Source organism: Ammospiza caudacuta, chromosome 13, assembly GCF_027887145.1.
Source record: "Ammospiza caudacuta isolate bAmmCau1 chromosome 13, bAmmCau1.pri, whole genome shotgun sequence".
NCBI classification, from domain to species: Eukaryota; Metazoa; Chordata; class Aves; order Passeriformes; family Passerellidae; genus Ammospiza; species Ammospiza caudacuta.
Window position 1 is genome coordinate 13,730,346 of NC_080605.1, and position 23,482 is coordinate 13,753,827.

General features: G+C 39.4%; 1 protein-coding gene across 3 annotated transcripts in view; it reads right to left on the bottom strand.

Moving 5' to 3' along the window:
• Positions 1 to 3,431: 3,431 nt before the first annotated feature.
• Positions 3,432 to 23,482, bottom strand: part of PHAF1 (phagosome assembly factor 1) — a 36,014-nt gene continuing 15,963 nt past the window's right edge. Inside the window, exons 6-18 of one of the 3 annotated variants that reach the window (XM_058813335.1) lie at positions 21,107 to 21,201; positions 18,548 to 18,645; positions 16,899 to 17,011; positions 14,791 to 14,924; positions 14,060 to 14,143; positions 13,281 to 13,363; positions 12,442 to 12,485; positions 10,458 to 10,501; positions 9,058 to 9,116; positions 7,451 to 7,523; positions 6,951 to 7,036; positions 6,569 to 6,691; positions 3,432 to 5,239 (exon numbers count right to left, since the gene is read on the bottom strand). In XM_058813335.1, coding sequence (XP_058669318.1) covers positions 5,224 to 5,239; positions 6,569 to 6,691; positions 6,951 to 7,036; positions 7,451 to 7,523; positions 9,058 to 9,116; positions 10,458 to 10,501; positions 12,442 to 12,485; positions 13,281 to 13,363; positions 14,060 to 14,143; positions 14,791 to 14,924; positions 16,899 to 17,011; positions 18,548 to 18,645; positions 21,107 to 21,201 — 1,052 coding nt within the window. In that variant the 3' untranslated portion in view covers positions 3,432 to 5,223. Of the gene's footprint in view, positions 6,829 to 6,950; positions 7,037 to 7,450; positions 7,524 to 9,057; positions 9,117 to 10,457; positions 10,502 to 12,441; positions 12,486 to 13,280; positions 13,364 to 14,059; positions 14,144 to 14,790; positions 14,925 to 16,898; positions 17,012 to 18,547; positions 18,646 to 21,106; positions 21,202 to 23,482 lie in introns of all 3 variants that reach the window. The other 2 variants (XR_009275291.1, XM_058813334.1) reach the window with 2 other exon arrangements.

A 23,482-nucleotide genomic window follows, 5' to 3' on the forward strand; every position in this document is an offset into this window, starting at 1 on the left:
TCCATCTGGTTTTGTTCTCCAGCCTCTGCTGCATGGCCTGTTTGACCTGGCTTTAAATTTCCATTTGCCTCTGCAGCTGAGCTGGAAGTTCACAGACACCACATGTGAGGATAATGCTCTGGGGAATGCTGAGGGCTGGGCTGTAACCCCTGCAGTTCATTGAGTTCTGCTTACTGCTACAGTAGGCAAAGGCTTTGGCTTCACCCAGGCTGGAGATTGTTTCCTTAAGGATGGGGGTCTTTTCAGAAAACCCTAAGCCCCAGGTGTTTATGACAACTGGCAGGAAGGAGCCTCTACCAACCCTTCTGATGCACCACAGAAACCCAAACCATCCTTTTCAGAATGACATTCTGAGTAGGTTTTATTAACTGGCCAATTGAGTGCACCAGTGATACTTGCTATAAATATTTGCTTGGCAATTCTTTTCATGACTAATCCAGGACAAGAAAAGAAAACATTAAAACATCCTAAGTGGGTGCCACCAGTAGCACACAAGGCAAGCAGACTTTCTCAGTATAAACTTCTGACACTAATACAGTACAGTAAGTTTTATGGAGTCCCAAGCATCCACACACAGTCAACTTTTGTTCTTTTTGTACATAAGTAGCCAGATTTGGTCACTGCAATGAGCAGAGTTGGCTTGAGCCCCACATTCAGCACCTCCAAGTACATCTCTGGACACACAAACTGGTAGGGAATGCCAAGATCCATCATTCAGTCAAGCCACTGCAGACTCAGACATCACAAAAAAGAAAGCCAAAGAGGACTCTGAAGGAATTCAGTATTAAAATCTTGTGCTTCCTGTCTGCAGCTTAATTATTCATCTTTCTACATCAGGTTCTCAGAAGCAAACCTCAGCTGCAAACTCCAACAGTACAAAGTAATCAAACAGCTCAGAGAACCTTCACTACATATCAGCACTGAGAACATTCCCTGGGGAGTGCTGAAAGACTCAGATCAGAGAGAAAAGAAGTCAATCCCAAAGCCCAGCATGAAAAACTGCTGATCTCCTGGGCTGTACCTCTTGCAGCTGGACTTGCAAGTCTCAGCAGCCCAGAAAATCTGCCCACCACATTTCCCTAATGATGCCACTAACTGCAGTGACAGTTTTAAAAACCAGTAGAATTTTTAAATACAATTTTTCATTACTTTCTAGGCTTATGATCAGTAAGAAAACCATACTGAGGAATGAGGGGGGAAAGCAAAGAGCAAAGTAAACCCAAAGGAGGAGCACAAGTGAGTCCCTGCAGGAGTGGCAAACAGCTCCCCCACCATTCCTGGCCAGCCCAATGCTCTCTCCAAACCATTCAGACTCAGCTCATGGATCTTCTCTCTCCCCATCCCTTTCCCAGCCCATCTGTTGACAATCCACGGGCTAAAACCTTGGAAAAAACCCAACACAGGTTTGCAATGGCAGCCTTGTCCCAGGGCGTGCCTGGCCTGGGTGGGAATCAAGGTGTGACAGTGACAAATGGTGTCTACAGCCAGAGAAGCAGAAAAGGGAGGAATAATCTCTGTAACCTCCCTACTTGTGGATGCAGCAGAGCTTACCCAGCAAGGGACAGGGTAAATTCAGAATTTCAGGGCTGCAGCTTTTCTGAGATGAGCAGAGGGGAAAAGGGAATACAGCAAATCAGGCTGGTTTGATAATTTAGTTGATTAGATTGCACATTGCATAATCATGCAGGGCTTTCTGTGATTGGTATTTAAACTAAATGTCTCCCTGAAGGAAAATAATAAAAGAATGAAACTTAAGCACTCAGTGGAATATATATATATATGTAGTGTAGGTGTAAAGCATTAAGGCACTTAAAACCATCTTCCAGAATTGGAATATGCAGTACTTTAAAATAACTAAAGGAGTAAAATATAAAGGGAAATTCATTAATGTATGAAAAAGATAACATTAAACCAGCCAATCCAGAACAAAAGTTACTGTAACAATGGTATCTTACACCACAGTGAGTGCCCAACTCTGCAAACTCCAGCTTACCTTTCCTGCTGTTTCAAGCACTCATTTTTTCCAGATCATGAAGAGAAATGATTTCACCTGTTGGAAAAACAGACATCCCCACAAACACCACAAGAGCTTGGGATGTGAGCTTTGGCAGATAAACATTTTAACAGCGACTTTATTAGTTACAGCAAAAATTCACATAGGCAAAGAAGATGGTATTTAAGTTGCACCAGAGCCCACAAAGGAACATATACACTCCCCACAAAAAATCCTTCATGGGCTCTCCTTTACTAAGCCTATTTTTAATGCTAAAGAGTTACATCTTCAGTGAGATTCAACTTTCATTTCCCCTTGCTTTACTTCAGCCTTACCTTCTCTCTGAAACAACCTGGTTCACATTTTATATGAAAAGAACCACCAGAACTAACCAGTATTTTAACTCCACACACACACACAGTGAGGTATTTATCTCCTACAAGTGCTGTGTCACATTGTGGCTGACAGTCAGGCAGACAGCAGGAGCCTTTGCACTGGTGTAATCAAGGTTAAAAAAAAGGTGTTTATCAGGCAAAAGTTGACACAGAAAAATTGTAACTAGCACAGAATAACGTTTCTTGCATTGTAATATCAAAAATTATTCTGACCACAACCAGCCCATGGGAAATTGTGCCAAATCAGACAACTTGGTCTTTGCCCAAATACTCTGCAGAAAGCAAGCAGAGAGGGCTTGGACACAACATTTCTTTCAAAGAGCCACACTAACTCACACAGGCAGATTTACTTGCAATGTACATTTTGAGCCACCAAACACAGAAACCTAGCAGAAGTTCTGGCTTAAAGTAGTGACTAACAGGTTCTAGCAGCAGGTAGAGAGTCAGTGTGAAGGGGGCAGCAACATCCTTGATTTCCCTCTGAAAACAGCAGCTGGTCCCTCACCTCCAGCCAGCCCCAAAGCAAAGATGAATCACCATCTCCTCGTAGTGCTGAAAGATTTTGTTTTAAACAGATTGGATGGGAGCTCTGGAATTTGAACGATCATGATCACATGAATCAGTTCTCACACACCATATGAGTAGTCTTTCAGGAAAAAAAAATCTGTTTAGAATTAAAAATGTGGCAGTTCCTGGCAAGAGAAGATTGCTTTTTCTTGTCAGAACTGCATTCTGGGGAACAGAGAGTTCTAGTATAACACAGCAGCACTGCCTGGAACCATCACAGGAGCCCAGGGAGTCCTGGAAGGCTGAAGAACAGGTGAGGAAATGTCAGCTTCACCTCAAAGAAGAGCACAATGATCAGTTTTATCAAGTATAAACAAATGAAATACTGTGGACAGTACTGCAATATTCAAGTTAAACACACACACACAAACTCCTCACCTCTTTACAAAGGAAAACAGCACACATCACAAGGTGATCAATGCACTACATGTTTTATTAAAAATGCAATTGTACTTAACTTTATATCAAACAGTTTTATCACATGAATCCAAAATGGTGGACCAATGCACATGTTACCAACATGCAGGATCTGTATCAAACCACACAGGATTATCACAAGAACAAGGCCACCTGCAAAATGGATCTGATGCAGCCCAAATCTCTCAGTTCCTTTGGGAGGGGGCAGAGCTGGCCCCTTGCCCCCCTGAGCAGCCCTTTGCCCAGAGGAGCTCTTGGTTCAGGTGACCTTTCTCACCCAGCCTCCCTTCCCTCCCTTCCTGCCACACTGCCAGCCTTGCCTTGCCCTCTGCTCCTTCTCTCTTCTGATTTAAACCCACCAACAGTCTCCTCTACCCATTCCTGAACTTCTCATGCCAGCAAGTCCTTAAATGCTCCACAATGCTTCTCTAATGCATCAGCTCAGGAACAGCTTGGCTTAGTCCAAAAAGGAGCAAACAAATCAAAACATCCCAGACAAGAGAGCTGTGAACAGCTGCATTCACAAAGGGTAGGTGAGGAAATCCATTAAAGCAGCTCCACATTGTCTCTCCTGGTGCTTCTTCAGATCTGCCTCTCCCAAAAGTCAAATGCTTTGAGCTCAGCCCAGCAGCACCAGCCAAGATGCAAAATTGCCTTTCATTTTTTGTCTGTGCAGAGAATTTTTCAATACCAAGGGGCTGACCTAGAGCAGTATATGGGTTGTTAAGAGAGAACTGTTAATTACCAATACTATTTTAGTCACTAGGTCTCACCAGAACATGACAAGTGAAGCTGGGAGCCACTGTAGGTATTAAATATCACAGGTTGGCTGCTGCTCCTGTCCTAGGTCTCAGGGCTCATGCTACAGCAGCAGGCCTGACCTCACTCCTCTGAAGAACTTCAACTCAATATGCTTGAGAGCAGGATATTGGTGGCACCTCCATAGCCATCACTCAAATCATCCCATCAAGGATTTATCTCCTCTTGCAGCTTATCTGGAGCCTTTATTAGAAAAGGATGGATTAAAATTAAAGTTAGCATCAGGTTGCTGTCATACTTTAGTAATAGGAATCAGCACACACAGCATCTCAGTTGAGAGAGCACAGAATTCTGTGAGAGGCCCCTGAGGCAGGGCAGGCAGGGTGAGGCTGCACTGCAGCACTGGGGAAGCTGCAGGAGTCCCTTCCCTGTGCCCTGCATTAACCTTGGAGCTGATTCAGGGCACAGAGACTCCCAAAGCTTTTCTATGAAGGAGAATTCACATTTGCAGCTTTCACTGCAGGCATTTCCTCCCTTCTGCTGTGCAATATTCCACTCTTTGAAGCTCAATTGATTTCCATGATCCCCCAAGGGCCCACAGGAGCATAACAATCTCATTTCTGAACACAATGCAGAGCCCACGGTGCTATCAACCACAGTTTAAAGACTTCTCCACTTCAGGGCAAAACCTTACAAAATGCTTTCATGTATCTTTCAAGTTATGTTAGTTACTGTTTCTTTGGAGGACACACTGAACTGGCTATAAAGTCACTATACATTAGTCAGGTACTTCTAATACAATGGCTGAAAAACAGTAAAAAAAAAAGAATTAATTGATAAGAAAACGAAAAGCAAGAACATCCATGATTTTATTACAAAAACACCCAGCAACTGTATTTAACACAAAAACAGTAACTGAGAGTCTCTTTTTATTTTTCTTTCAGTGTACATGCTCATTATTATTCCATTTAATTTACAGAAGGGCTATGTAAAATGAAATTAAAATTAGAGAGGAAACAAAAAGGAAGATTGAGGCATAGAATTTTCTTAGCAAGCAACGATCACAGGAGACAGCACAGATTGAACAGGGATTCAACAGGAGTGACACCTAGGGATAAAGGTAAACAGTAACTTTTTCCTTATCCATTAGATTCTCCATGGGGCTTTTTTGTTTGTTTTTAGCAAAACAGTTTAGAGTATCACAGTATACAGGAAGACTAAATGGCAAAGAACGTCTCACACACACACACACATTTATCCCTGCTACTGGTCCAGGATCCCAAACTTCAGTTAACATTCGATTTCCTATCTCTCATTCATTGATAAACTATACAGGATTACACTGTACATGGAGTTAAAATTACAAAAATGTCATATTTACAAAAATCTGTACACACATAGTAAAACTCACAAAATTGTCATCTATGTATCACAAGTTGCGACACCAAAATATTAAAAATGGGATAAAATTATACATTTCTCTTGTCCATTTTTAAAAAGGGTTCATTATTTCAAAGACAGACCACCTATTTTCTCCCAAATAAGACTGGTAAGAGAACTAGAAACCTAAAGTATCCTCCTGGGATAAAATGTTGCGAGCAGCATCTCCCAACTAGAAAGAAGCCTCTATCCTGTCTGCTGGGGTGGGGTGTGCAGTTAGCATCTATGTACAGAAATGGTGAAACTACAACGAGGATGTCTTTGGCTAAACCTTTGGCATAAATTAAAATCATACATCAAAAGTTACAGAAAAGGTTATCTCGGTGATGGCGGAATTCCAGAATTTCTTTCTGAGATACCATTATATACAGCTTTTCTTTCTCTGAGGAAATAGAGGAGGAATAAAGGATTTTGGAACAGAGGCAAATGAGGCAACATTATTTCTTCGTTAAATTTTTCACTAGTATGAAAAATTGTATCAAATCTTTTCATTAAAACATAATTCAATCATAGAAATAACCCCTTCCAGAATTTTTTTTTCTTTCGAAATTGCATATGAAAAAAATTAGTAAACCAGCCATGACAGAAAAAAATTGTATCAGCATATCAAGTACATATTAGTGCAGGAAGGTGGATAAATTTGATCCACTGTATAAATAAGCTTTATGCGCAGTGTACATTAAATAACCACCACACCCCACTCACACCCAGTACACAGATGCTCCTCAGTGAAGATAAACGTTTATCAAGTAATTAAAGTGTATGTAGTGCAAATGTTACAACCAAGTATTATGCACATGCTACTTGCTTGGTTTAAAGTTACACAAAGATGTGGTGCCTGAAATCATGGACATATATACATCCTTGTCACACTTGGTACAATGTCCTAAGCCACAGAAATACCGAGGTGTTTAGATCTATATATATATACACACACGTTTTCTTAAAATGTGACCACCACATCAATACAGTAACACAAACAGACTAAAATCAATACCTGCTTCCAGATGCTCCAAGGCTCAGAAAGTTTGTGCTTCTAATTCTTGCAGTCATTACGTGCCCCTCTTCCATTTCCCCCTTCTGCCAGCTGAGCAGGAGGGACAGTCTCTTCACGTCTGTGCTGCATAGGATGAGGGCAACGGAGAGGAATAAATGACGGCACAGGCACCTAAGCTGCTTTCCTCCATCAACAGTTCCATGCCCCATGATGAAGGGTTGAGAGAAATTTCCTCTCCACACCACTCCAGGGTGGAAAGGCTTATTGAAAAAAAAAAAATAAAATCATAACGTGCTTTCCATATTATAAGTGGCAGCAAATCAAGGCACGCTGTACTAATTCTGTAGCATTGAGATTAGCTGACTTTGCAGGGGATGCTCACTGGGGAAGGTCCGACGTTCTCAACTGGCTGCTGGGCCGTGTGGGGCCATACAGAGTAACAGAAGCTATGTGGTTATTCTGCATCACCTGCAAAAGCACAGCAGGGAAAAGGGAAATTAAACTAAGTGCTACAATAGATAGAAAATCAGAAGTATTAAAATGGTGAATACAGAAGTGATCTGCCTGACAAAAGAAATCCCAACGACAGCAACAAGCTCTTAGCTAGTTCCTAAAAACAGTCTCTTAGATTTCATGACACAACACCATCTGCTCCAACCAACCACATAAATGTATCTCCTGCTAGCACGAGTTCCAGGTGACAAACTTGAAATTTCAGCTTCAACATACAAATGTACAACCTCAGAGAAGAGGTTGCAAAGTTCCCCTATACTAAAATTATACCACTCCCAAGCACTGGCTTTTACTGCCATAGGAAGCCACTCATAGTAATAGCAAACTCATCTTCCCATGCTCAGACAAAAATAAAAGGTTTTTCCTAACCTCAAAGATCATTCGCTGCAGTCCAAAGCAAAAGGTTGACCCAAATGGGTTAGTGTTGTTTGGAGATGATGACCTGAACAGAAAAGAGGGGAAAAAATTTTAAAATGGGAATCTGAGGATCAGGACCATCTTAAGGAGGAATAACTACTCAGCAACATAAGGTGAATTACAGGATCTTTATCATGGCTTTTATCCACAGAAAGTACCTCTACATTATGCAACACCATTGCTAGACTCCAAGTGAGCCAAAGGAAACTCTGGTTGATGCCACAGAGCCATTACTAACACTTGGGGATAAAGTAAAAAAAAAAGCCACTAGTGACCTCTACAGGAAAACTCTCCTGCACTTAACTTGAACAGGAAGAACCCTAAAAAACCCCCAGATACACAGGAAGAGAAGCACCATGTTACTGCACATTATTTTTGTGCAAGATCCCATTGTGTCTCAATCTCTACCATATATATTTACTATATATAGTCTATTGTTTATATTAACTAGATACTGTCTATTAATCAACTGGATTTAGCATGTTAAGAAGATTAATCTATATGATGCTGAAATAGAATAATCTAAGTTTTATTAAACAGCATTTTTCAGGATCTATGTACCACTTTCTTCTAGTTATTTCTGGTATTTTTGGATTGTACATTGACAATTTCTGTTGACTGCAATGCATTTGAGATTACAGCCAAAAAAAAAAAACCCTAATGAATATTTACCTTTTGTCCTTTCTTGTAAACTGGTCAGTTTTTCAAATTGCATGTCTGAGCCATTTGAGATGTGCTCAGTAAAGCGCTCTCTGGTTGAACTACTCTCTACAACACAGATGGAAGAAATAGAAGGGCTCTATGTCATCACTATTTCACCTTAGCTTTACTTCATTCACATGGCTTCTGCTCTAATCATCTCACTGGCATAACAGGAGTAAAGGGGAACAAAGGGCACAATGAGTAAGGGGGGAAAAAGAAAAAAAATCAAAGTCAAAATCATGTGAAAGTCTGATAAAAATACATTAATTTATCTGAAATTGCTGTGGTATTTGCACAGTACTGATCACTTACACTTGTCCTGAGATAAAAATCATGGTTTCACATCATAAAATGTTAACTCTACAAATAAATAATGCCCATTTAACCCAGTATCCATCTCAATGCCTGCATAAACACAGGAAATTTAAGGACTATTCTATCTTCAGTCAGCCTGAAGGAACTGTAGAATCACGTATGTTCATAAAAGGCAAGCTTCTTTAGACAGACTGCTGTTGTATATGATATCATGTGCATATAAACTGTGCTATATCATGTCATGTTATTGAAATACTTTTATAAAAACTATAAAAACTCTACACTATTTATTACTCATAAAGAAAGATTTTTCTCACTCTGAGATCTTCTCTGGATTTTGCATTTCAAGGAATTTTGGAAATGCTTTCACTCAGCATGTCAGTTTACTTCCTCTGAGAGCAGCTATCTCATCTTGTTAGTGGCCAAAAACCCCTGAAACTTTAACCAGCAAAGCAGTACAAAAGCAACCAGCACCATAAACATTCTTCATCATCCTCTGTTGTCAACCCAGTCCCTGCCAAGTAAAATAGAGAGATTTTTACCTGTGAAGTACCACTGGCTTCTCTACAGGGTGCCCCAGTAGATCCTGAATACTGTCCCACTGTAAATACAACAATGACTTTGTGTTAACATGAGGCACAATAAAACTCTTTTTTTTATCTAGGAAGAGTGTCATGCACATTTGTTAGTGACAAACCCATTTGTCAAATAAACTTGAGGTATTCACATAAGTATTTTGTGACTGGAGCTATATTCAGTAATGGAACTATCCACTGCTAGGGCTAGTAAGTAATCTTAAGGTATATTCTTATTTTTGTCTAAAAACAGTTTGGAATTAGAATTATTAATATAAAAATTTCTATTGGGCTTATAGATAAAGTGTTGCTGGAAAGTCTTGTGGCATTTTAGGGGCACTTCAGAGAGCATAGCAGCTGTGGGAAGCTTCAACAAAATATCCTCTTGCACACATTTGCAGAGAGGAAAAATAGCCCCACTGCTACCTCTCCCATAAGTCTTTCCTTAATTTAAGCAACAATATTGGAGAAGAGGAAAGCTGCACTATTTAATGACTGGGAAGTGTCCAACAGTTTTCCTCACTTGAACCAGACTCCAAGAAGCTGCAGTTTCACACACAAGACTGAAGTAAGTCAAAGCATTGAAGGGAGTAGGTTAATTCAAGTCAAAAAGCATAGAATGGCATCTTCCAGATTGCTGACTCCAATTTTTCTTCCCAGTATGGGAGCCACAATTCACCAAGGAAAGCCTTCATTTGGCACCCCAGGAACCAAGAGAGCAGCAGTGACCCTGGCTGAATGCTGACTGCAGAGACACTGATGAACAGTTTTTGAGAAGTTTTTCAACTTAATGCAGCTGTCAAATATGCAGCAGCACCTGCCCAGCTGGGAAGTTCATTTAGGTGGAAAGGCTGTGGAGTGTTCAAGGAGTCTGCTGTCATCAGGAGATGTCACACTGGCAGTGACATTTTTAAAGGCTGCTGCCTAAGAAACATCCCATTACTGGTGCCCTTAGAAGAAAGTGGAAGGGCATTGAACTCTCCTGTTCAACATGCCATGTCTTCAAGAGCTATGCTTAGTACAGTAGCTCTGTGAGAATTTTGCTTAGGAACATGTCTCCAGCTAACATTACTGCTGTTTTCCCCTATCATTTATTTCACTATTTCTACCTATAGCTGTGTTAAAGCTATGCCATAATGTAGTAATTTAGTTTACTTGAAGAGTGTTATTACAAATGAATTCAATCATTTAACATACCAAAATATTTAAAACACAAGATACACACTAACTTTTGGCCTTCTACTATTCCACTTTAAAACAGCATGATACCACTGCTGTAATTTCCTTGAAGTGTGTTGTAAAGTTGGCATGAATAATTTAGATGGTTTAAGAAAATTAGGAAAACACTCAGTTCTGCACAGGCTTACCTTGCTGTATGTTGTACACGTTTCTGTCTGTGAATCAGCACTATCTATGAAACAAAAACAGAAAAGCTTTTATAGCTTAAGCTTGAACAGCCCCTTACATAATCCTTTATTCTGGCATGTTAATTCAGATAGCAGGAGACACAGGAGCATTAGATCAGGTCATATACAAATTTACCAGCATTCACTAGCAATCAGAATTGTCAGTAACACTGACTAAATGCCAGTTAAGATGATAAAGCAAACCTCCCTATTTACAGCAAGTCCCAACTTTAAGATTATAAAAGTTTAAGCTTTAATCTCAGATGGAAGAACACCACTGTAGAAGAAACCCCATCTCTTTGCACTAAGCTAACAAGCCTAGCACAGCCACTCCTGGAGGTAACATGATGTGCCACTCATTAATTCCAAAACACTCCACTGCACTTGGAAGGAAAGCTGGCTAAAAGTGACATCTGGGGACTCAGGAGCTGGCAGGCCTGAGATCAGTGAAAACATCACTCTTCCACAATAAAGATGGCAGAGAGCTTGGGAATCACAGCCTACCTATTAAAAAATAAAAGGACAGCATTGCATTTACAATTACAGCCTTTAAACAGAAACTCTTTGCTGGTGGTTTCAAATACTTTCATACATATCTTACACACATATATTTGGGTACTCCTAAATACTGAAAGCTTGTTCCCAAAACAGTGGGAATGGACCTAGACATTAAAATGTCAAACAGAGCTTTCAGTCAAGTTAAAGACCATTTGCTCCTCTGTATTTTTCCCTCTCTAAACATTCTCTCTTTGTGCTGAGAGTTCAGTGTCTCTGCAACTTGAACTCTAGCTCTTAATTTATCATCTGAACTTGAAGCACAAAAGGGAACTAATAAAACTGCATCAGACACTGCCACCAGAGGGAAGAAGATGGGCTCTTCAAAACTGTTATAACATCTGTTCACAACTTGTAGCATGTCCTGGGCATAAGCTAGAGGCCAGAAAAGCTGGTTAGAAATGCCAAATAGAGAGACACATTAGGAATAAACTCATAATGCTACTTGAGGTAAATAAAATTAATCACAAATTAATGCTTTGAAGTACAATAACCTAAGGGAAATAATTTTAGAAGTGAGGATTTTCATGCTCATTCTCTTGGCTGAAGTACAAATCAACTTTCATGTAAGCCTGTATACACAAACATTGTTTTTCCAGGTTTTTAATCCTCCATATGCTCAAACTGCTGTGACAGCCACAGGAGGATTGCACTTCACACAGCAAGCAAAGTGCTTGCAGTAAATACCAATCACAATGAGGAAAATATCCCTGGCCAAAACCTAAGCAGCATCTGGCATTCCCTGGATAATCCAAATACCTTCCCAGCACACCTTTTTTCTTATGTTGAAGAAGTCTACTTTGATCACTGTGATCTTCAGACAGGGCTCCCCTACTTTGCTGAGATTAGTTACTGCACAGAGCTGGGAATATCTTAGTACCTTGCCAAATCAGCACTACTGATTATAGAGTTATTTTTTAATAGATTTATAGATTTATTTTCAAGTGAACACAGACATACTTTATCTGTAGCACACAGAGCCAACATATCTGGACATTTATTTTCATTCCCAGATAAACCAGATTATATTAAATACCAGTGCACTGGACAGATGAGCTCAGACTAACACTGCCTTACAGATTTTGAGCCTCCAGGTACAAGGTAATTGATTTTAGCAGAGCAGCAGCATTACAGGATATTGTGATGTTGCAGCTAAATATTTGCATGATCCAAGTAAGTGAAGAGGTAGTGTAAGTAAAATCAGAAAACTGCTACTTTGCCCTGAAGTGTCTTTTCCACTTAAACAGAAACCTAATCCCAAAACTTCCTCTCTGTCTCAATGACTGTCACTGTTAGCATCCTCTGACAATGAAGGACAATTAGAGAGTGATCCCAGCTCCCCTTGGAGCCCTCTGTGCCCCCTGCAGCAGGACAGCAGGGAAATGCTCACCTCTCTTAATGACGAGTGGAATCTTGAATTCACAGCGATGGTAACTAGAAAGTGAAAATTGTAAAAGCTATTAGAGAACAGAGAAGCCAAGAAACTGCACAGCCACACACTTACAGCTCTTAATAATCCATTTCATGAAAAGCCATATCAATAATAAAATGAAAGTGATGATCTATGATAGCAGATTATGTTCTCAGTTAGATTTTCTACATCAAAAAAGGCAGCAGCGTGGGAATGGCCTAATGCAATTCTTTAGAGGACACAAGAAGTCCTTTAGCATCAATTACTCTATTGTTACATTATTGTTACTCTGTTGTTACACAGAGTGGATGGAGAAATACTTAGCTATGAAACAGCACTATAGATTTCTCTGTCATTAACTGCTTTTATCAGGCATCCAATCACTAATTCATAATCCTCCTCTAAAGAGTTTACACTTAGAAAGTATTGAAAATATGTTCAGAAAATGAGATTTTTTAATTACTAATTGAAATCATGTTAGGAAGAAAACAGCAATGTAGCTACCAGAAAATGGGCACTCTGGCTAATACAAAGTTGTCCTCTATCAAGAGTTTGCACATCACACCTGGACCAAGACCTACATTATCTCATTCACTGCTTTAAGACATACTTGCCAGTAAATATAAAGGCATTTAATAGTAAAAAGAAAATACTACAAAAAAAAAAAAAAAAGTTACTAATGATGTCTGCAACCTACACAGGTTCCTAGATACATCAAAGAGACTTAGAAAGTATATTGTAATTCTATAAAGAGAATGTAAGATTTCCTTTTCAGTTGTTTTAATGTACTCTTTAATAGATGAGTACTGTACACTCACATGTTAAAGTTGTAATGACCAGGATAATTTGTATGCAGGACAAATTTCTTCACCTTGTGAGTGTTTGCATCAAAGAGAATATCCTGTTGAAGACAAAAAACAAGATGAAGCAATTTGGGTAAGAAAGGGTGCTCCCTAAACCAACCTGAGAGTATTTAAAATAGCCCCTATATAGAGTGACATACATTTATCTCACTGAAACTGAATCAAATTATGAAAAGTAGTATTTGAAAATAAGACTATTTGTAAATTCAAATAACACATTTCCTCCAGCACTCAATCACAACTGCAGCTTCATCTGCTAATGTTGGCAAGTTTTCTGAGGAGGTCCTGTTTTTCTGCATATTATTTACAGTAATGTAAACTAAAGCAAAACAGCTGTAAGAAGAAAAATGAAGATTTAACTACACCCCACAGCTCAGCAAGCTTTCACAACTGATGCTATGGCACACTTGCCTCAGTTCTGTGGGACAGGGGCATGGATCTCAGGAACAAGAACTAGTTACCTATGCATCAGCTACTACAGAAAAAGGAGAAAACCTAAGAGGCTGCTAAAGTGCAAAGAACCCTCCATCCACTGGTGGAGATAAAATGCTGCTGATTAAATTTGTAAGTGTTAAAGCAAAGTCAAGTGAAGCTTTTCATATCCAGAGATTCCTAAGGCAGCAATCAAGAGCTTTGCAGCCTCTCATTTCCCACAGACTTTAGCCTCCTGAAAGGATTGCTGTGTAACTAAACCAGAAGTTTACATGAATTGTTCAGGGAAGCTTTCCACTCACCACTCCAAGTGTGAAATAATTGAAGAAGTAGTCATTGCACTTTGATGGGACCTGCTTGTGGGGCGAGGGCGAATGGATTTTCATCTGCAAGAAATACACTTTTCAGATGCATGCAATAATGGTTAAAGATGAATACCTTTAATAACAACTCTACATTCAAACAAATTGCTATAATCTCATTTGAAACCTTTGTTCAGCTAAGGATGATACTGTGCTTCATGACAGGACCACCACCTGCTTGCAGCAGGCACAGTATCACATCAGCTATTTCAGTTATCATAATTAAAGGTTTACTTACATTATTAAAAGGTCATAATTAAATCATAATTAAAAGGTTTACTTAGATTATGCTGTGTAAAAGCATTAGGAAAAGATCAAAGTGTATACTGAGGTTATTTTACATACACTATAAGTGAAAAAAATAGGCAGCACACACTTGCTAAGGCACATTTGGGATACAAAAGCACTCCCATTTGTAACTATTCTTAATCCAGTTAACATTAAATTTATTTTAAAAATCAAATTGTGTAAACAGATTTGCATCAATTTAGATTTTAAAAAAGCTTCTTAAAGCCTATTACATAATGGTTCAGCCTGGTCTATCATGTCAAGTAATATGCTGAGCACTTGTAATTTGTGCTACATGGAAGTTCAACTTCACTGACCTTGCCAAACACAAGCACTATGATGAGACCAATGAACAAAGTCTGTGCCTGAATGAATTCCCTCACCTTGTCTTCAGACTTGTAGAAGACTTTGTGTGGAGAGCCCAAGGTGCTGAGCACATCCTGGCAGGAATCACCGAAGTACACGCAGCGCTCGAATACCCGCATCTTGGCATCAGCTAAAACACCTGGGCCACAGCCTGAGGAACAGAAAACAGCTCTACATCCATCCCTCCTGATCACAGATACATCACTAAATCAACACTAAAAGGTTAGCATCATTCCTCTATTTATCACAAACCAAACAGCTGCATTCCTCAGACAACAGTGCCAAACTAAATTTAACCATTTACTTTGCAGCAGCGCAAATATTTCTTATCAGAGCAGTGCGTGTGCTGATTGTTGCATGGTTCCCCATTTCCACCTCCAATTTCAGCCATATTACCTTCACTTCCTTGCCATTCACATGGACATGACTTGGTTTCCCAGCCCATCTCAATTTGATCAGCTAGCTATTAGCAGTAAATAGCAGGAATTATTTCTATCCCTAGAATATTCTACTTTAGCAGCTAGAGATTTACCTCCAGCTAAAATCATCAAGTGCATGAAGTGAAATCCCTCACCCACATAACTATCACAAAACACACATTCTTTACTCAAGATTCCCATAACTTACTAAATCAATAGCAAGTATATCCCTGTGCAAACAACATTAAAGCAGATCTTATTGAATAGCCATTACACAGATGAATTGCTGACAAATGTTACCAGATTTGAGGAAATGGAAAGATGTTGCAGTGTGTGAGCCCACTCGATTTCAGGAATGCAGCATCTTACATTTACAAGAATGCAAGGACACATATGCAGCAGTTACTGCAAAGCACAGGATGTGCTCTAAATACACACTTAGCTTTCCTCACTATGCATTATTTATGTAGCTAGTTACCCACTAAAATAAATCAGAAAATCCAATTCACTCATCCTTGATTTCTTAAGCAACAGTAACTTCAAAATAATACACAGGCAGAGAAACTTGAGCTAGAACAGGTGTGTAATATATTTTACAAGAGTTTCTACAAACTTTGCAAGATAAGAACAGAACGTGTCCAGATTGCCTCTGTGCAAGTCTGAACAGTGATATTTTAATAATTATTTTACTCATTAACAATATTTCCTTTAAACTGCATGCATATACATTTTTAACAAAACTTGACACTATACATGTCCAATTTCACAAAATCATTTACATAATTATGATGCTACAGCTAACTCCTTCCCTAGTACATGAGGCAATATGTTCTCTACACTAGACAGCTCTACCTCTGTAATAAGAGATGCAAAGTAGGTTGAAAATATCTGCTCCTTTTTTACTCTTCATCTATAATTTTCTTTTTTCAACTTTTGCATATTGTGGGTGTATTCCAAATGTTTCCTCAATATACGTAGAGCTAGCAATCAGGACAGGTGAAAAGCTGAGCCTCCTAATGAAAATTGTTAAAAATTGTTTTTCTTAAAAACACTGTCAAGTCTCAAGTTATGGTAACTGAACAAGACTCCTTTGCAGCTGTTAAATCTGCCCTAATTTCTAAGCACCCTCCCATCTCTGAAAGCACATAAAAAAAAGAGACTCATCAGCCTCTCTTCACTTTCACCACTGTCTCCTACAATAAATGAAAACAGAACTGAATGGGAATTGCAGTTTAATGCTGCAGCATTAATGTAGTCACTTGCTAGCACTTTAAAAAGCCTTCCAGATTTAATCACAAGAATAGCAACCATACAGCTCCCTGGAATGTCAGAAAAAGCATATGTACACAAGCTTTCTTGGTTTGTCATGGGTTTTTTTAGTGATGCACTGAGAACAGTGATCTGTTTTCTTCTACATACATCTGGAGACAAATTCCATTTCTGCACACATATTCTAAGAACTCAGAACATGTGAGGGCTCCAGTTCCCAGTAATTTCTCCAGAGTCAGGAAAAAGCAGGATTGAGCAGGTTCTTCTTCAAACAGATTTAACTGGGTTTTGTTCCAATAATTCAAAGTAAAGTAGATAGAACAGTTTGAAATCCCTTACTAAATCACTACAAATAACCTGTGCTTAATTTACACAGGTTTATACCCTTATTTCCCTGAGGGGAACAAGCAGAGCAATGTTCTGAGTTTCTCCAGTACCTGCAGTGAGGAGGCGAAGCCGCAAACCTGAGGGTCCAGTTCCATCACGCAGAACATCAACGTTCTCAGCATACACATTCCCAAGGAAACAGCTGAGAGGCATCAAGGGAGCCCTGAAACCAATCAAACAAAATGTGCACAGGATTTGCTTCACCTTCAAATTTTCCTCTAACCAGCTGCTACCAGTTCACTGGAACAGAGCACATTAATTTTGACAAAGCTGCATGTAACGGAGACTGAAGATTAAAAGTTTTATTAAACAGAAGGATCAGAAAGCATGGGGGAAAAGAAGAGGAACAAGTCAGCACTCAAATGCAAGATCTTTACCATTCATGCAAAAAACCAGCAAGTTTCAAAGACTCCAGGAATTAAGGAATTATAGAAACTGTACCTAGCCTTTGGATATCACCTATGAGGAAATGTCAGCTCAGATTTCTCTCAGGGAAAATGAAATTGTGGAGTGTTTAGAGCTAACTTTCACCCACATGCAGCAAAAGAGCTTTCTCTGCGATGCTCCCACTGCTCTTGGGAAGCTACTGCATAGCCCAAAACATGAAATCAGTTTGTGCAGGTACACCCAAGGTACCTGTGCTTCTTTACTTGGGAAGTTCTCAATTTAATTCAACACCAACATTATTTTAGAAAATAATCACGGTCCCAAGTGAGATATTTTTAATTGAAAGGCATATTTTCTGTATATCAACTTGTATGTGCTCCCTAAAATTCCCTGTTCTTATGTTCCTCCTCTGGGTGAATGACAAGCTAGAAGTTGGGCTTTGAGCTCTCTCTTACACACACAACAGAGCCCCATGCAACAATCATGCTTTCACTAAAGCTCACCATATCACAGATGGGCACAGACAACAGCACTTTTCTCAAGTGCACTTATTTCTAATTAAGAGACAATGTCTGCATAAACTAAGCTCCCTCCCTTCTGAGCAGTGTTTATCTCCTGGCCTTAAAACTCAACTGTCTCTCTGAGAAAAATACCCTCTTATCAGTTTGGGTATTTCTAAGATTAGGGATCTCGGAATCCCAGAATGATTTGGGTTGGAAAGGACCCTAAAGAACACCAAAAGCCCTCTGCCATGGACAGAGACTGCTTCCCCTAGGCCAGGTTGCTCAAAGTCCCATCCAGCCTGGCCTTTAAGATAATAAGCTCAGTCAGGTATCTGCAAATACATTGAACATATGACAGATTATGCATATGGCATAGTTTATTAATTTTGTTTAGTAAGAGAATGTAAGACTCTTAATAGGGCCCTGCCATGACATACATATTCTCAATACCCTACAAGCTTACAGACTGCCTACACCAAGTTTGATTTGCATAGGAAGAGGTCATCAGCACAAACAAAATCTAGAGGAAGAATAGCCTTAACATGGTGTTACTAAATTCACAATGTTCCCTACTTTAATTCATTTTCAGGTCAATTGAACTTGCCTACTACAGCTGAACCAAGCTCATATTACAGGAACATAAATCAAACCAATGTTTCATTATAAGGGCTGAGGACAACACCTACAGAAATCCGAATTATCTAAAGGCATTCTGAAGATCCAAAGTGAACTAAAAAAATATACTATTGTATTTAGCAATAGCAAAGCACTAAATAAATGAGGGAAAGAGCAGGAGCAGCTGCACATACTTGGTGTCCTGCAGGCTGTTCCCATTGTAGATGTACATGCGTTTCACAGTCGCGCCGTGTGGGATTTGCAGAGAGGCCAGACCATGGGCAAAGTTAGGCTGGGGAAACACAAAATCACTCTTGTTATACACCACAGCAGACACCTCAGCTTCAGAAGACACTTCAGGTCAGAAATTGCTTTAGAGATGCTGTATATGCTTACCAATTCAAGCAAGTCTCTAGCAAAAGACAAGGGGGCAAAATAACAGAAAACCCAAGCTTCTAGGTGGTGTTTCTATTCCACCACTCCCGGATTCCTGAGCTGGGGTGAAACACCCAGCATGTTCATTCATCAAAAGATGCCACTAGTCTGACAATTAGTCACTGTGTGAACTGAGAATTCAAGTCTTTCCTTGGTTTCATCAGGGGCAGCTAGCAATTTTCAAGTATTTGTACTGATACACTGTTGTATTTAAGGTCTAAGAAATCATCTGTCTTAAAGGAAAACTTCCCTTTTTTGTCTCCCACTGCATTAATTTCTGCCTTTTAACATTTTTGCTGGTTCCCAAGATGCTTTATCTGATGAACAGAAGCTTGTTCATTAAATAGATTTTCCATTCTCCTTATCACCACATTCTTACACATACTGTTTTGACAGGGATTTGAGTGCTCTCATCAAATAGAAAGCATGTTAAGGAAGTCAGATTGACTCTTACTGCACTACAAGAAGGAATTTCTTTCAATTCTGAATGTGACAGGACATTCAAGACCAGTAACATACTTTGCTGTCACCAGACAGAAAAAAACCCTATCTTTGTCACAAGCAGTCAACAAAAACAAGATGCACAATATGCAAACTATTACCTGGTCTACTTTAGCAGGCATCACATAAGGTAAACACACACACAAAAAATTCTTAGGAAAAACATTAACCTAGAACAATAACTTTCAATGCTGTATATATTAAGAAAGGAACCTCCATTACCCAGCAAATCTAGAGATGTCCCAATTTCAATTCTTATCCTGAATTTGCCGAGAATATTAATACCTTTTGCTTCTTAAAGAACATGAAACTACAGATTATTGAAGCGAGCAAAGGTTTTCATGTTCTCCTCACCTGCAGCTTGTTTCCAACTATACAATAAACTCCAAAGTTTTCTTCATAGTTTTTCCATTTCCATAATCAGAAGATTATACTGCTTTGCTAAGTAGCTTAGCATTCTTATACCATCTTCCCTGAACTTGACAGATTCAAATTTGACTTCCCTCTGCAATCTTTTCTAATGTTCCTCTCTAAAAACTTTCACAAAGACTTGTCTTCCCTGTGGACTGTTTCATACTGCTATGTTTTCAAAACAATCCTACTTTTACCTGTTCCTGGGGAGACTTTGGCATTACACTCTTTGCAAAGAACATTTTACTAACCTCACTAGAGCAGCTGAATGAGACACTTGGAGAATGCAAAATTACTTTCTCCACTGTTCCATCAGTTTGATTTTAACATCTTTTAGGTAGTCCTGCAAGGAGCAGGGAGTAGGTCTCAATGATGCTCCTACAGGTTCCTTCCAACTTGAGATATTTTATGATCTTTTCAAATCTTTGGTGAAACAATTTACTTCCTCAGTAGTTTGGCTATTTCATTCACCAATGCCCTGGGAACTCTTGCATGAAAAGAAGCAGGACTACTCTTTTTGTTTGCCTTATTAGGCTTCTATTCACCTTGCAATCTGAAACCCAACTGACCTCCACTGCTGCTGAACAATAACTTCCCCTGGTTACCCCCTGTGACATGTCAACCACAGCCACTAAAGCACTAAGCTGTGACAAAGAACATGTGTCATTATGTGGGTTGTTTTCTTCTTTGTTTTGGCTCTTTATATGCTCCTTTATTTTAATGCTTTTTAACTGGTCAATGCAGATTATACAACTGAGAGCATTTCCATCTTCACACAAACCAAGTTACACATAATTTTCATTAGTACAGAAGGAAACCACAGAGGACCTGATCTTGTTTCCACTTTAGACGGGAATTTCCAAAGATTTCAGAGAATGCAGTAATGCATTTAATTATTCAGTAACTCATCCAAACATTTGGTGAATATGCAAACAGGCATTACAAATAAAACTCATTCATTTGGCTTGCTAGAAGCACTCATACTGAAGGGTACTTAAAGAAGAAAATGTGTTTTATGAAGTCTATCCTACTTTAGTTGCATAATCACTTCAATGAGATTCAAAAATATCTGATAAAAGAACAGCCTCCCAGTAGATTACTTAATATTTATGTATTTGCATAGACAGCACTCATATTTTTAGACAACTCCTTTTACCAACAGAATTGCTAGTCCCAGTTCATGATGCAAGCAAAACCCCTAATCACACGCCTTTTGTCAACAGGAAGTAAATTTTTAACTTTGAGATGGTTACACAGCATTAATAAGAACACAACAGAGGAGTTCAATTCCTTCCAAATTACTGGTTTCTTTTGTTTGCAAAAGACAGCAAGACACAATGTAGGTGATACTCTGCAAGTACCATGGAGGCAAAAACACCATCCATTAACTAAGAATGATTGCTGACCTCATATTTCGGGGTTTCAGTCCAGGAGTCCAACTGAAAAGAAAACGACAGTCCTCTGAAATTGAGGTGAAAGAGTTGCTCAGCTGAGTTATACACTAGAAGGGAAAAGAAAGTAAAAACACAGTTACCAAAATAATCTAAGACTTCTCCAGTTCATATCTAACAGCACCTTCATCACCTCAATGAATCTCAGAATGCAGGAGGAACACAATTACACTGGACAGTAACAGTTTGCTTTTAATTTCATGCAGTAAAAATACAGCAATAAGAGAAACCATAGATTCATTGAAGTTGCCTCTGCAAGCCTGCAGGCACTAACCCATCCCTAACAATACAATTATACAACATGACACAATCAATTATACCTTAATATCTCTAAGGTAGTTTAAGTAGCCACTGTTGGTACAGAACAATTCTGTTCATTGTTATGTAAAACATTGTACAGTGTTAGCCAGAAAGGCTTTGAGAGAGATGTGCACAAACACTGATAACTTCCTCTTTCACACATGGGGAGTTCAAAGGAGAGCTCACCCTGTGACCTGCATTCCCACCTCTCTCCCCAGGAGGAGCTCCCATGCCCCAGTCAGCTCCTGCATTCCCGGGTAACACTGACACAGCCCACGGAGGAAATGCTTCAGACACACAGGTCCTAGGCCATTTACAATGATAATTAAAAATAGCATCACCAGAAACAGCAGCCAGCCAGTCAGCTCCCACAAAGAGCACTAATAAATTAGAGCACGCACAGACTTCCAGCTGTCACCACATCACGAGATGTCCTGATTCACTGCAATCAATTGCACAACATCAACTATGAAAACAATAAATGTCGTCCCAGCACTTACTCTAACAAGACACACTGTTTTCTGAGACTGTGGAAAGATTAAAAAATAATCCCAAAAGTCTGAGAGCTTGGGAACTGTTTTAGGATTGATTTTATAAACTCCAACCTGTGCCCAGTAGCCACTGGGGGAACAGAGTGTTCTTGTAACACACAGGATCTGACAGCTTGAAAACACCAGAGGCTTAAAACAATAAAGAAACCCTCTAAAAGAGAAGCTGCTTTCTTCCACTTTACCAAAGGAATACCAAAGGCTCAAAATTCCCTTTTTTCTTACAATGTTATATTTAAAATGACATAGCATAGAGAGAAAATGCATATAAAGAAATATTTTATTCCCTCCCTCCCACAATGTCTTTCAAATGTTCAACTTAAAAGACGTATCACAGGGTATCTGGACAATGCCAGGCCACCCAGGATAGAAAAAATAATAGTTGAGCAATAAGCATTAAACTTTCAAAAGTTATCATTTGCCTTTTCTACAGAATGTGCTGGCTAAGAGTCTTTTCCATGCTTGTCACTGAAAGGAAAATGTGTGGAGAGAGGGAAATGTTTTGATCGGCAGGAAAATTATACAAATCTCTCTCATGTGATAAATTATGATACATCTTTTCCAAAGCCCACAGCCAGCTGGAGAACTATTTTTCCCCTAGTCATGCCAAGTGTGATATCTGATTATACAAATTGCATCAGTTCCCATCCCCTGCAATGTTTGTGGATGCTTGGGTTTAAAGGGCAAGGAATTTTTTTTTTTTTTTTTGGGAAGTTCTCTCATGTCTCCCTCAAAACCATAGATCACAACCACATGACTGAACAAGGTAAGGATTTTTTGTACTATTATTTTAAATTTCTTTTTATTCACACAGGTACCCTGCTAATTCCATTCAAAATTGCTGACAGAAGCAAAAAGACTGCTTCTTTTCTACTGCACTCTGGATGGGGGATAGGGAGGAGGTTTGCCTTCCAGGAAGGCAGCAGAGTGTGACCAGCTGGGAAATATTTCTGTAGAGCTGACAGGACAAAACCACCAACATCAGCAAGGCTGCAAAATGGACACAGCTTTACTAAAAGCAGAGGCAGATCCAGAAGTCAATTCTTTCTGGTATCAAGCACAAGACTTTTCTGGCATCTTAGGGGAAGGTGAAGTCAGAGTTAGAGAGCCAGAACACAGCAACCCCTCTAACCCTGCAAGGCCTTTGGTAGGTGGGAAGGAGGACTTTTTCTTCTACCTTATGACTTGAGCCCAAGCCCACAGCCCTGGTCCTTGCTGAATGGCACTTTGGCACAAAGCCACATCCATGAGCACTCAGGACAGGATGTGGTTTCAATAGAGCCACTGGCAAAAGCAAGCCCTTCCCAGCAGGAGGTCAGGTCAGAGAATCATGGAAATGTGGGATAAAAATCTTGGCTTTGATGAAGCTGTTGACCTCCAAAGTGGTTGTATTTCAATAAGCCCCATGACAAAGATACTGTAATGTTTCAAACTACAATTAGCCAAAAAGTAATGAAGCTGATTGATTTTTCTGATGACTCTT